Source organism: Punica granatum, chromosome 3 (assembly GCF_007655135.1).
Source record: "Punica granatum isolate Tunisia-2019 chromosome 3, ASM765513v2, whole genome shotgun sequence".
Taxonomy (NCBI): Eukaryota; Viridiplantae; Streptophyta; class Magnoliopsida; order Myrtales; family Lythraceae; genus Punica; species Punica granatum.
This window is the reverse complement of record NC_045129.1, coordinates 38,282,964-38,295,972: the sequence shown is the minus strand read 5'-3', so window position 1 is coordinate 38,295,972 and position 13,009 is coordinate 38,282,964. Positions and strand designations below refer to the sequence as shown.

At 34.8% G+C, this 13,009-nt stretch overlaps 1 protein-coding gene across 1 annotated transcript; it reads right to left on the bottom strand.

Moving 5' to 3' along the window:
• Nucleotides 1-2,732: 2,732 nt before the first annotated feature.
• LOC116201143 (uncharacterized protein At1g24485-like) lies at nucleotides 2,733-4,815 on the bottom strand. The gene is made up of 4 exons (XM_031532268.1): nucleotides 4,690-4,815; nucleotides 4,057-4,582; nucleotides 3,225-3,958; nucleotides 2,733-3,099 (listed from the first exon to the last, which is right to left on the bottom strand). The coding sequence occupies exons 1-4, from the start codon at nucleotides 4,751-4,753 to the stop codon at nucleotides 2,903-2,905; spliced, it is 1,521 nt and encodes a 506-aa protein (XP_031388128.1). The 5' UTR covers nucleotides 4,754-4,815; the 3' UTR covers nucleotides 2,733-2,902.
• Between the last annotated feature and the right edge of the window lie 8,194 nt (nucleotides 4,816-13,009).

The following is a 13,009-nucleotide window of genomic DNA, read 5'->3' as shown; positions in this document are numbered from 1 at the left end:
TCAAACACATCCATGAGGGATCCACTGCTCTTCAAATGTTGCGGCCAGTTTTGTCTTATAGCAAGTTGAACAGAGCAGAGTTGAACATTTTTCATTTTCCAAACACACCCCTAAACTCTTTAAGAATGCAAATGAATGAAAAATAAACTAAAAACCTACTCAAACTAACCTAAAACTCGATAAATTAGCTCCAATCATACCCATAAAAAGGTATGACTAACTCAATTTTCATAGAGTTAACACATCATCCAAATATCTGAGATCAACCATCACGAATGGACAAGTTAGGATATGAAATTGAGCGGCTATAATATAAGTACAGAGAGAATGGCAGTACGTACCTGATACTCTCATTAGGACCTTTTCCGAACTTGTAGTCTGCCAAGTGAACAATGAACGATCGCTTATCGGTCCAATCAAGCTGGCTCACTTCAGAGAAGTAAAAGTTCATGTAAACAGGCTCGGAGTAGAGTCCAGGTAATCCAGATTTCCCTTTATTGAACTGAGCAAGATGGTCATTGTGATTTGCAGCAGATTACAAGTCTTGTACAGCTTAAAATCCGATCTATTCCGAATCTAGAATCTAAGCTTAGATTCTCTTCAGCTGCTAGGAGCTTCAAATTTTGATCTTGATGTAAATAGTTTTCTTATTGGTTCTCTTAGGATAAGTGTACTATGTACAGAATTTATCACTTATCTAAAAAAAAAAAAGTAAATCCTCTGCAATTTTTCAAGTAAATTACTTGACCCCAAGTAATTTACTTGCTTTTCATATAATTCACTTGAGTTATAAGTAATTCATTTGAAGTTTTTCAAGTAAATTTTTGTAGTGTATATATGGTACATGCATTTTAATTGCATAAATCATAAAATTTTCACTATATTATTATCTGTTTGAGAAATGAATTATTTGATTAATCATTTTGCTTACTGCTATCAATATATTACATGCTAAATACGGCAACTAGCTTAGCTGTCGACGTGCATTTGCCTCGGCTAGGAAAAATACTTATCAAACACCTGCAGTAGGCAACTTGCAAAACTAAGAACAATTGAACGGAAAGGGCGTGGACATATATTATTTCATTGACCTGAGTTTAGTAAACTCTATAATAAACCTTTGCTCGTCAAACATCATGGAACACTGCAAGTTGTTCGTTTATCGATCCTCATATGCTGATTATTATTTTTGTCCAAATTCCGTTAATGTTTTGCCCTTATTTTCCATATTTATTAATATCTGGCAGACGACTAAATGGGGTTGACTTGAGTTTTATTTTATTTTTAGAAAAGGGGGAAGAAGATAAAACCCTCTGGTCAACGGATGACTCGGATATGGGAATAACATGAATGACAGCGATGAATCCCTATACACATATAATTCCAATTTCAGAACAAACGATACGATGGTCATTTGTGTTTTTTGACTGAATTTTGTGTTGTTGGTGAATTTTTTGATGGAATTTTCACTAAATCAACTACGGAGAGGTGTGCAAGTGGGTTTTTTTTTTTTAAGTAGAAAAACCTTTCTATAATTTTAGCAGTTGACGATCAATCCTCGCTCGCTCTGGTAGCCGAGCTCCGATAGTCTGAAATCATGATGTGAGGCCAAATCGGGGGTGATTGCCTCGACTTGGCCCTTCGACATCCGAGTCAACTACAGAGAATTTTTAAAAAAAAATTAGAAGGTAAAAGAGTTCACAGAGAGAGAAGAGCCATGTGTATGAGCAGCAATTTGCTAGAAAGGTGACGTATTCAATGTGCACATACTTTTCGACATGCGCGTACATTTAATCATTAAGTATGTCAAACTTACCTAGCGATGCATACTCGGGGTAATTTAACAAAAGTACTCTAACTATATATATTATATATTTCCTTATCGCTTTTGAATAATTATATGCATAACAATCATTGCACGATCGAATAGAACACTTGTACCTCGGGCCAATTCGACATTCCATATAATAGATCTGGCCAATCTTTCAGTTTGTAAACAATACATCACAAGATATCTGGGAAGTTCTTTAAATGGTCTTGCCAAACATTGGGCCAATTCGACATTCCATAATAATATTGTACCATTTCTCTTAACCATCTTTAATTTTTCGGTAGTAAAGATTGTTAAGAGAAATGATACTAGCAAAAAAAAAAACTCTAAATTTTACTTTCAATCTTCTCTGTCTTCTTCAGTGCATGCATAGAGTGCTAGCTTATAATTTTCTCTCTGAATGATCCATCGAATTGAGAAGAGGCTAGAGACAACTATTTCTATTGGATAATCACTTGGATGATTCCCGAAATCTTTCCTTGAGAATTTGACACGATGACGACCCCGTGCTTGAGGGGTTGCTGACAATTTGCGTGGTCACAGGATGATGGCTCGAGCTCAACTCAACTTTATAGTTCCAGGTCGAGATATATATATATATATATATATATATATATATGCTGTTAAAAGTAAGTAGGGACAAGCAGTACAGAGAGATTCCTACGGCTAAGAGCACAGCGCCAAACAAGGGATTAATTTCAATTGGTTTACGGATTTTGAGCAACTTAGCTTTACTTGTGAACACGCCAAAGCTTGATCTAGATATAGCCTTACTAGGACTTATTTGGAAAGAGTCAGATCTAAGCCCGGGGTCCTATTAGTTTAATTACGGCTATACTTGAGCAAACTTATCGGCATGGCAGCTAAAATCATTAATTAGAGGAATATATCACTCAAGTACATCTTCAAATTACATCGATTTAATTCAGTCATCCATATTGCTTGAAGTACAGAGGAAATAAAGGAAATCGACACTCTTACCATGCCAGAAAGAAACCATAGGGAAAAAAAATTTGTATAAATTTCACATTAATTAAACAATGCCGACCGAACGAAACTAATTTACTGTATCTACTGACGCGTTTCATTCAGGAGTGGGGCGGGTGACCCGTACTGAAGCTGATTGTTGGGATCTTCTTGGTTAGTCGGTTGGTCCTCGTTGACATTCACTTTGAACTCATTAATCGTCTCTTGCCCGACGGTTGCTCCCATCATCATCTTCCCGTTGTAATTGTTATTGTAGGCGGCTCCCTGGCCATTACCACCCCCTATTTTGCAATAGCACATAATACAAATATTCATGTCAAAAGAGTCCATAAATCGGATCAATTTTTCATTATTTAAAGAAAAAATAGTAATAATTACTAATCTGCTGACAGTTATAGTGGCGAACCTGCTTGTGTTGCTGCGGCCATGGCCGCTCGCTGTCGTTTCTGCTGCATGGCGACCAGCACGACCACAAATGCCACCAAAAGCAAGACACCCGGGATACCCGCGCCGAGAATCACAGGAAGGTTGCTCTTCTTTTTACCCGACGAGGGAGCGGCCTCATCGTCAGTGGAAGTTGGTGTTTCGGTATCAGAAGAGGTTGGTGATGGGGTACTCCCGCTGCCGCCACCAGAGGAGGTTCCGGGGGAATTACTTGTTGTTGCTGTCGAGTATGCCGTGTAATTGATGACTTGGAATAACTCCAAGGCGTTTATTATAGGAGGCAGGGTCGAGTCGGAGGTGGATGTCAGCATGATGGTCGTGTTTTTTGAAGCCATGGCGTTGTAGATAGTAACTTCACCAACACTTCCGTAGCTCGGTGATAGGCCTGTCGAGGATTTGTCTACTAACTTGTCACCTAGATAAATGCTGAATGACCGCTTGTCAGTCGTATCGAGTTGGCTCACTTCGGAGAAGTACAGGTTCAGGTAAATTGGGCTCAGAGTCGAGTCTAGTCCGGTCAGAGCCCACTTCATGGACTCAGCAGAGCTGCTCGAGGTGGTCATCGCATTTTGAACAGCTTCCTCTGGCGGATCTTCAGATACAGTTGTAGTGTCAATGCTCAATGCACTGCTCTCGACAGATGTGAACTCGGTTCCCGTCAATGTTGCTGGTCCCCATATTCGGTCGTACTTATCCCTATTGCAACAGAGCAGCTAACTGTATTAACAAAACCATGACAAGAGGAGAGAAGATAGATCTTATGTAAATATACGTATTAGATAAGCACTATATACCTGATAGATTTAACTGCACCAAAAGCATGCCTCCCGACAAGACTCAAAGCCTGATTCGCATCGAAATTTCGGTACATCGGGGATTCTAAGGTCCGTACTTCAAGGGCTGATATGAAGGGGTACTGGCTCGAGTCGGTCTGCACGAGGCACATGCTTATCGAATCCCCCTTACTGACATATATAAGTTCATAGTAAATGTAAGTCTCCGTTTCCATATCAGTCACGACTTTCACCCAGTCGTTCCCATCGATCTGAAGACCGAAACTTGGAGGAGATGACTTCCCATCATAGTTCCCGTAAAAGAAGCTTGCGCGCACGAGCAGTTTGGCACCCTTCTCGCCTTCGAGGACATAGCAATTCTTCTTTCCGGAAGTGAACACCCTGAGGGTGCTCGTCACATGGAGGCTATCGGTGGTCTTGACCGTCCGTGACTGCCCGGCGCTTACAAGAGTATCATCGCCCTGCCAAACGATCAGATTGTCGTCTATGTACGAATCTGACGCCCCGCAGTCTATGCTCCAACTAACTGCAAATTAACATACACGGGCATTGAATAATTTACACACCGACAACAATGAAAACAAGTTAATCACGAATACACAAAGCTAAGAGCTACCAGCTGAGCTTAATTACCTGAAGCAAACGCGGAAAACGGAGAGAGAGCTATTAGGATCAATAATAAGAAAGAGGTGGCCATTTGTGGTGTAAACGTACTAACTGGTGGAAGGCAGAGGCTCTTTATATATAATCGGCCTCCGAAGTCTACATATATTCATAAAATGAAAAAAATAAAAGAAATAAATGGAAACCTTATTAATTAATTTACTTCATAAAATACGGCCAATACTTGAAAAACACATCCAACTAAAGAGCACTTAAAGGGTAGAGAGTTTGACGACGATGTACAAGAGCACTTAAACGTTATCTATTAATCAAATAAGTGTTAATCAATTATTTCGTTGAAAAATGAATTGTGGATTAATTGTTTTCGAATATCGCATATTTAATATAGGTATCAGCTGCATGTATTTGCCTGATTCCGGAGATAGTTATCAAATGTGAACAATTGTGCAACTTGAAATTAAGAAAATTTGATACGGAAATGCCATTGTCTTTATTTAATCATCTTGACGAGTTTAGTAATATGCATGAGAATGAATAAAATATAGGCTTCAGCCTGGAGATATGCGCCGATCATTGGCGATGACTTTTGACCGTTGAGCAAATTCTTATGCATCAATCAAAGATGATTTAGATTAGTGACACACGTTCTCATCTAATAATCAAAATTTATCATATTCGATACTCATTATAGGATTATTCTTATCACTTTATTATTCATAGAGATTTATATTTCGGTATACTAATCCCATAGACCTCCATTGTATCAAAAAAAATTCATTATGTATTAATCATTTATTTATGAGCTTTGTTTGAGAGGGGAGTGGAGATTGAATGAGTATTTTTTATTATTTATAAGCAGAATGTGTTTGGTGAATTATTTCAAAATCATAGTATGGTTAATTTCAGTGACTGAAAGTGTGACTTTCTCCAACAGATTGATAGATAATATAAAAATTGATTCTATTTATTCTTTATTTTAATTATTAATTTTAATTTCAACAGTTTCAAATTATTAAATTCTAAATATTTTAACTTATTTTGAGATGAATACTTACTTTTCAGTAATTTTATTTCAACACTTCAAGCAACAACACATCCAAACCAAGCAAATCAATGTTCAAAGAGTGTGCTTAGCATCTGATCACCGAAAAAATAAAAAGAGTGTGCTCGGAATGTACTATGCCACATATGTATGGAAATAAGGGGATAAAAAGCTCAAACAATGATATGAATATTAAACCTATTCTTGCTCGCCAATAAATCAACAAATCAATTTGTTCATAGAGGACAAACAGGATTCTCTAGTTGCTTGGACGTGTGTTACTTTGGAGTCATCGCAAAATCTCGGGTTTGTACATATGCAAATTCCCTTTTTCCTTTTCCTTTTCTTATGAAGAAGTGTCCTTATTCGATTTTCGATCCCTATATATATTACTAGTAAATTATGCCAATTAATAGCGTAGGTTGTCAACTATAATACATTCGTCATTTTTCTTTTTAAAATTTCCGGTTACAAGGGAATTAAGGTTTATATAGACCAGTTTTTAAAAAAATTAAAAGAAATATTCTTCCTTTTTTTCCAAATTTAGGAATCCCAGTAGACAACTAATAGTTGACCTCATTTTCTTATTATAATGGATTTTCTAAAAAAGAAAAAGAGGGGGTTGACTTTGGACAAAACCGAGGGTCAATGAATGACACGGATAGGGATAATTGGCAATGCATGTACAAATGATGAATGACAGCGATGAAAACCCTATAGATATAATTCCAATACTTATTCAACCAAAAGAAAAGAAGATCCAAATTTCAAACCAAACGATGATTGCATTTTTCTTTCCCTGAAATTTTCAATGTATCTGCTACTGAACGTTGCAATGGTTTCGTTTGAAATCATGCATAGGCTCTCATAGCAGTGGCGAACGAAAAACTCTAATAAACCAACCGAACTGCAGGGGAAATCCAACAAAGCGTTTGAGAGAAATCGATCAACAAAGTATTAAAAATGACTATTCGTCGAATTATTGATTTGTTATTCAGATTCTTTTTGCCTAGCCAACTGTACGTCTCCTTGAGTTGTTCGATACCAATGTATTGCTGGATTAATTGACTTTGACTGGGGGGGGGGGGGGGGGGGGGGGGGGGGGGGGGGGGGGGGGGGATGATGGGGAGGGGGGAGGGGGGAGAGAGAGCAGTGGAAATGCCAAGTCTTCGGCTCAATCACACGAAGTTATGCACATTGAGGTTGACGAATAATTTGCATAGAGTAAGGAAGTCAGCAAACGACCAATAAGAGAGATATTGGAACTTCAGTAGAACTAGAAAGTTAATTCCAGGATTTTTTTTTTTGGTGGCAGTGCTATCTCACCACGTAAAGTAAGTAAACACGAACAGGAGATCAATCACATAACAAATTAAATTCGACGAAAGTAGTCATATTTTTAATGCTTTGTTCACTACGAAAGTAGTCATTTGCTATCTCACCACGTAAAAAGTCATGATTTATTTTGGAGCAGAAACATATCGATATATATATGTATCTGTGTCCAAGTGCCCTCAATTCGGAAATCAATCACATAATGATGAAATTCATGTCATTGTGCTGTTGGAACTAATCACGAGTAATTTCCGAAAGTATTGTATATGTCATACCGCCTATATATCGAATTCATCAGCAGGAGTTCACTAGAGTTGTGACTTTTGATCATGTGTTTTCACTATATGTATATATATATATAGCTTTTTATATCCATCGCTCATTTTTAACATTTCATTGCCTCTCATCTCAAACGAGGTAGCTCTTCACCATAGGTACGTTTGTCCTATTTTTCACACCGACTTATAATTTCAAAATTTTGCCACATCTTATGTTCATTTTCAAAGTTCGTTGTCTCATCATGCTCTCAACATTCTTTGTCTCATCGTTGTGCCTAGTTCACCATGATATAATAGATAGAAAATTCGACACATGCCGATGTAACTTATGAATACACCTAATTGATCTTTGACGATAATTTCTTTACATAGTTTGTAGGAACAAAGAGAACTTTTTTCTTCAATAATTTGATGTTAAGAACTTTAAATACTATATATAAAAGTACAATCTCCTTTCCGTTGTTTATCCAACTTTTCTTCCTAAAGCAATCACGCCCTTTTTTTTTTTGCCTTTTTTTTCCTGTAAATTGGTGACTTATGACCTTTCAATAAGTATCGTATTCACATTCCGTGCACCATATATAATGTGCTTATTCTTATAAAATCTTGCCTATGAATTAATTGGTGATCACAAAAATCAATTTTTTTAAAATTATTGTTGCTTCCGTCAATAAACTTCAATATGTGAATGTCTAGACTCGCATGTAAGTACGGGGGTTTTAGCATTGCTTGATCTAAGAATTAATTAATGGGGTAATTACACTGGTGGTCCAAAAAGTTTCACTAATGTATCAAGTTGGTCCAAAAAGTTTTTTTGCCTCCTTGATGGTACTAAATGTTTCAAAAGTGTAACATGATAGTACAAACCGTTATCTCACCATTGACACCGTCAAGCGAAGCTGACGTAGCCGAAACGTGACCGACACGTGGCTCTGATATGTTTTTAGGAGTTGGTGGAACGTTACATAATGGTTCAAACTCTTTTGAAGTTGTCACTTAATGGTCCAAAATATTTTACAAATGTAACATAATAGTACAAAATATTTCTTTAATTAACTTAAAGGTTCATCCATGTCAATGGCGAGATGACGACGTCAATGGCAAGATAACGGTTTGTACTATCATGTTACAACTTTGAAACATTTTGTATCATTAAGTAGCAAAAAAAACTTTTTGGACCAATCTAATACATTATTAAAACTTTTTGGACCACCAGTGTAATTTACCCTTAATTAATATGTTAAGATTTATACATTCTATTGGTTACGTGTAATCCTCCATATTGTTAAAATCATAATTCTCAAGGTATTGAAAATATCTTTATGTATGTTGGTGCAATTTTTTTGTGATCATCCTCTATTGATATGATGAAAACAATTTACTCATAAGACCTGCATATTTCTATTTTTTAAAAAAAATTAATGGTGTTCGTGAAAAATGTATCATGTCCCTTGATCATCTAAAGACATGTCTCTTTAAAAGTTTGGTGAAGATTAGACACGAGGTTTTACAAACTATCAATGTTGATTCTTTCATTTCGAGAAATTTTTTTTTTTACATTCTCTGGTGTCTAATTTCAGAAATTCACCTTTTTTCCTCCCTTCGAGAATTTCTGTTCAAGTATTATGACATTTCAGAACTCTATTCATGCTTCTAAATTCCTTCAATAGCATCCAAAGATTTAAAAGTTTATCAAATTTTCCATTTTGAGTGCACATTAGATAATCCCCAACAGTTCATTAAATCTTGAGAGTTGCATGTAATCGAGCTATTTGCACGAAGGTTGGCGATGGAGATCTACTTTGAAGTGAATGTCTTCCATAACGTTCTCGAACCGGTTCCACTTTGAGAACTCATTTTATTTTTTGTTTATAAGTATTGTCGAGTATGCTTTTTTATTTTTATTTTTCTTGTGTTATTCATTGTATTTCCATATATAGAGAGGAGACATGTTCCATACCTCGGAATCACTAGCATATGATTATGACTTGTGACAATATAAGCATCACGTGATACAACATCACTTAAACATCCATTGGACACGAAACATTTGACAAAGGAGGAAGATGAAGTTGGGAAAGGCCTAAAACAGTTGAGAATATTTTACAGTTATATAGAGTCTCAAACGTGTTCAATTTGTTTACTTTATTTCTTAGAAGAGGTAACTAATAGAGGAGAGAGAGGAGCGAGAGAGAGTGGAAGAGAGAAAAAGGGGGTGAGTAGATAGGTAGTTATTTTTATAAATTTAATCTTAATTTTGTGGTTTCTATTATTTTAAGTTATGTTAGAATGGGCAATCTTGGTATGTAAAGGTGAGACGAAAGAGAGATATCTCCCATTATAATAGCATTAGATGTGGGATTGTGCTACACACGATGATAAAAATTTTAAATAATTGAGTTACAAATCTAAATAATAAAAATATATAGCTAAGAAAATACAAGTTCGAAATCGACTCGCTAAAATCGAGAAGCCTTCGAGTGATACTAATTTTTTAATTAAGATAATTAGAGATATAGTTAAAAAATAAAATAAATAATAATTTAAAATAAATAGGATGACTGAACGGTTGAAGATAGGATGGGCGGGAGGTGGACGAGTGGGAAAGAGAGAAAATATGGTCAATCGGGTTGTTATTAAAGTAAAATTACCATTTTAACTTAATTTAAGCGATATATTAATTAGAATTATTTCATAAAGGGCGTTTTAGGAAAGTGAAAGTTATACCAAATCTTTCCTTCTCACTATTGTAACAGTATAAATAATTATAGATATAAATAATAGTATAAATATTTTGATAAAATAATTTTCATGGTTTTTTATAAGTAGATATCTATGGAGAAAAATATATATAGCTGTACATATTACATTGACTTTTAAGTTTAGTATAACAAGGAGGATTTGGAATTAGAAATATAAGATATACTTTTTGAAAATTGTATGTATTCAAATTGCCTTCTGATAATGTCTAATTTAAATGTGGCATGTATATCTTCTTTTGGGATTTTGATTTAATTATTGTTTTTATATTTATTATTGAACACATTTACTTAATGGTATGATAAATTTTGTTATTATTAATATTATTATTATTTTGTTGTTGTTATTATTATATTATTTATTTATGTATATTTTGACAAGGGTAATCTATATACATATATATATATAAGTACGAGCTGAACTCGTGCCGCCACATCATCAAAAATAAAACGGAGCTCTTTTACATTGCCATGTCGTATTTACATTAAGGAAAATATTATATCCTTATAAAGGAAGTAAATCACTTACACTAAGGAAATTTTTATATTCTTATTAAGGAAATTTAATTAATTAATTATGTAGTAAATATATAAATTTTATATATAAGGCATAACGAAATACATATAAGGGTTTAAAATATGATATAAGGCATACATAATATATACAATGGAACAAAATATGCAATAGAATATATAGATTACATATATGCATCTCTCAATATTTAGATTATAATAGAATGTAGCTCAATAGGGTATTACAATAATTTGCATTGCTATATATATAATATAAAAGATCTAGTTGCTGCAACAAAATATATATAGATGGCATATATATATGTCGCTTCAATTAAATATACATAAATTATAATGGTTAGTATATATATATTAAATATATTAAATATATAAGTATCGTTTTCTGAAAATTCTACCTTTGTGTATGTATATAGTCCTATGCCTAGCAAAGTATTGGTTAAAAGAGAACAATACTCTATATATAATTCCAAATCTCTTTTTTACTTTCATCTCCAAATTATTCTTTTTCATGGTTGAATTTTGATTCATAGATAGAATTTTTTAGTGCAAATTTCAAATTAATTACTTTGATATGTTGGTTGTTTTAATAATCTTCTACAAAATTTTATTTTTCTTGATTGAACTTTGATTTGTTGAATGAATTTTATTTGAGATCGATTATTTCGATACTGATCGTTTTGATATGATCCATATTCAAGTTCCATTATGGGCGTCGCTTTTGTAATGGTAAGACTTTTCTGACTTATATACCTTGAATATTTCTTTTTTATTCTTATTTCATGATTTAATTGAAATATTTTCTCCATTAACTTTCAGCAGTTTTATTTATTTATTCTTATTATTTGGCTGAATTTTAATTTGGAGAATGAATTTTTAGACTAATTTCTTTTCTCCATTGTGGTTCTGTGGTCTCTCTTCCTGGTTTGCTCCATTTTCTGCTTCGGTCTCAGAGGCCGACTAACAAGTACGTGGTCTGCACTTTCAGTAACACAACATGACTACATTTAACCTTGATCCGTTAGTCCAAACCGACTGATCTTCAATCAATGGGAACAGATGTTTTTGGTGGTTCTTGGCTTTGAAACGAATTGAGTCCTAATATATTAGAAATTAGATTGATTAGAATGATGTTGTTTTTTGATATGTTACCTGTTTTTTTCTTCCTCCGGGAACGTAGGCAATATCCCTAGATCATCAAGATGATGAAACCAAGGATTGCTGCTCCGATCTTCAGACTGAACTTAACTGCCCTTGGGTGCCTCCGGCAAACCTTAACATCAGGCTGATTAGTCTCATCATCGCCATTACTGACCATGGAACATGACTTGTTGATATCTGGATTCCCCAGCCGTTTGTATATGTTATTCAGAGAAAGGTGACAATTGACTCTAAATAAACCGGTCGAACATACAAAGAGAATCATCGAGTTAAGAGAATACACTGTACACACAAAGTTGTGAACTTACATCTTGTAATTCTGAATTGATTTGATGGACAGGGGGTACGGATCCACAGAAGTTGTTGCCCGACGAGTCTCTGTAGTTTAACACGGGAAAGACAATAACCAAGAGCAAAATTATTATGCATGTTTAAAGGGATAGCTAGGGCAATGCCATATGCAAACTTTACATTTCATAAACAAATATCTCAAGGAGATCTAACGAGAAGAAACGCTATATCAGGTATAATGTAAAGCATGCTATATAATTTAGTGGAAACAAAAGAGAGAAAAACTCACAATCGCTTCAGATCAAGGAGGCTGGTGCCGAGAAATCGGGTATCCTTCCATAAATCGAATTATTCGACAAGTCTCTGTGTGCACAAACCAAATGGAGATGGTGTTTCAAATTAAAACTTCATAAGTTTATTTAGTTTTCAGTAGTATATATATCGTGAACATTTAGCATACAACTCACATAGTTGTTAGGGCGACCATTGTACTAAAGTCCAGAAGTAGGCCATTTAGACCAAAGCCCCAGAGAGACCTGACATGAATATTAATATTATGAATCCGAATGTTATGAGCTTTATGTTATCAAAAGATTTCAAAAATTTGAGAAATCATTTTTTCATTCCCTACCAAAACTGTAATGTCAAACTGATCAATGAAGAAAGTGCTTACAGAGCTGTAACTCGAGGAGGAGTTTCTTCAAAATCGCAACTGATCCAGCCCCAGGAATAAAAAAGCAGAAGGCAAGGATCGCCAGTACACTTACTCAGCACGGGATATGCGTTCTTCAGCATTTCCAAGCCGTGCACCTGCATATTTAATTATGTACAGCATCAATTTCCATAATAAGGATTAGCATATGCCCCAAAAAAAATATAAAGAAAGAACGAAAAGCGTCTATATCGTGCATTGATACTCACCATCATTGGGA

Bases quoted from the DNA above. Each gene is read 5' to 3' on its own strand.
- LOC116201143 (XM_031532268.1), bottom strand. From the start codon at position 4,753: ATGGCCACCTCTTTCTTATTATTGATCCTAATAGCTCTCTCTCCGTTT. The intron at 4,583-4,689 runs GTAATTAAGCTC...GTTAATTTGCAG, and splicing joins GTTTTCCGCGTTTGCTTCAG to TTAGTTGGAGCATAGACTGC. The intron at 3,100-3,224 runs GTTCGCCACTAT...ATTGCAAAATAG, and splicing joins GGCCGCAGCAACACAAGCAG to GGGGTGGTAATGGCCAGGGA.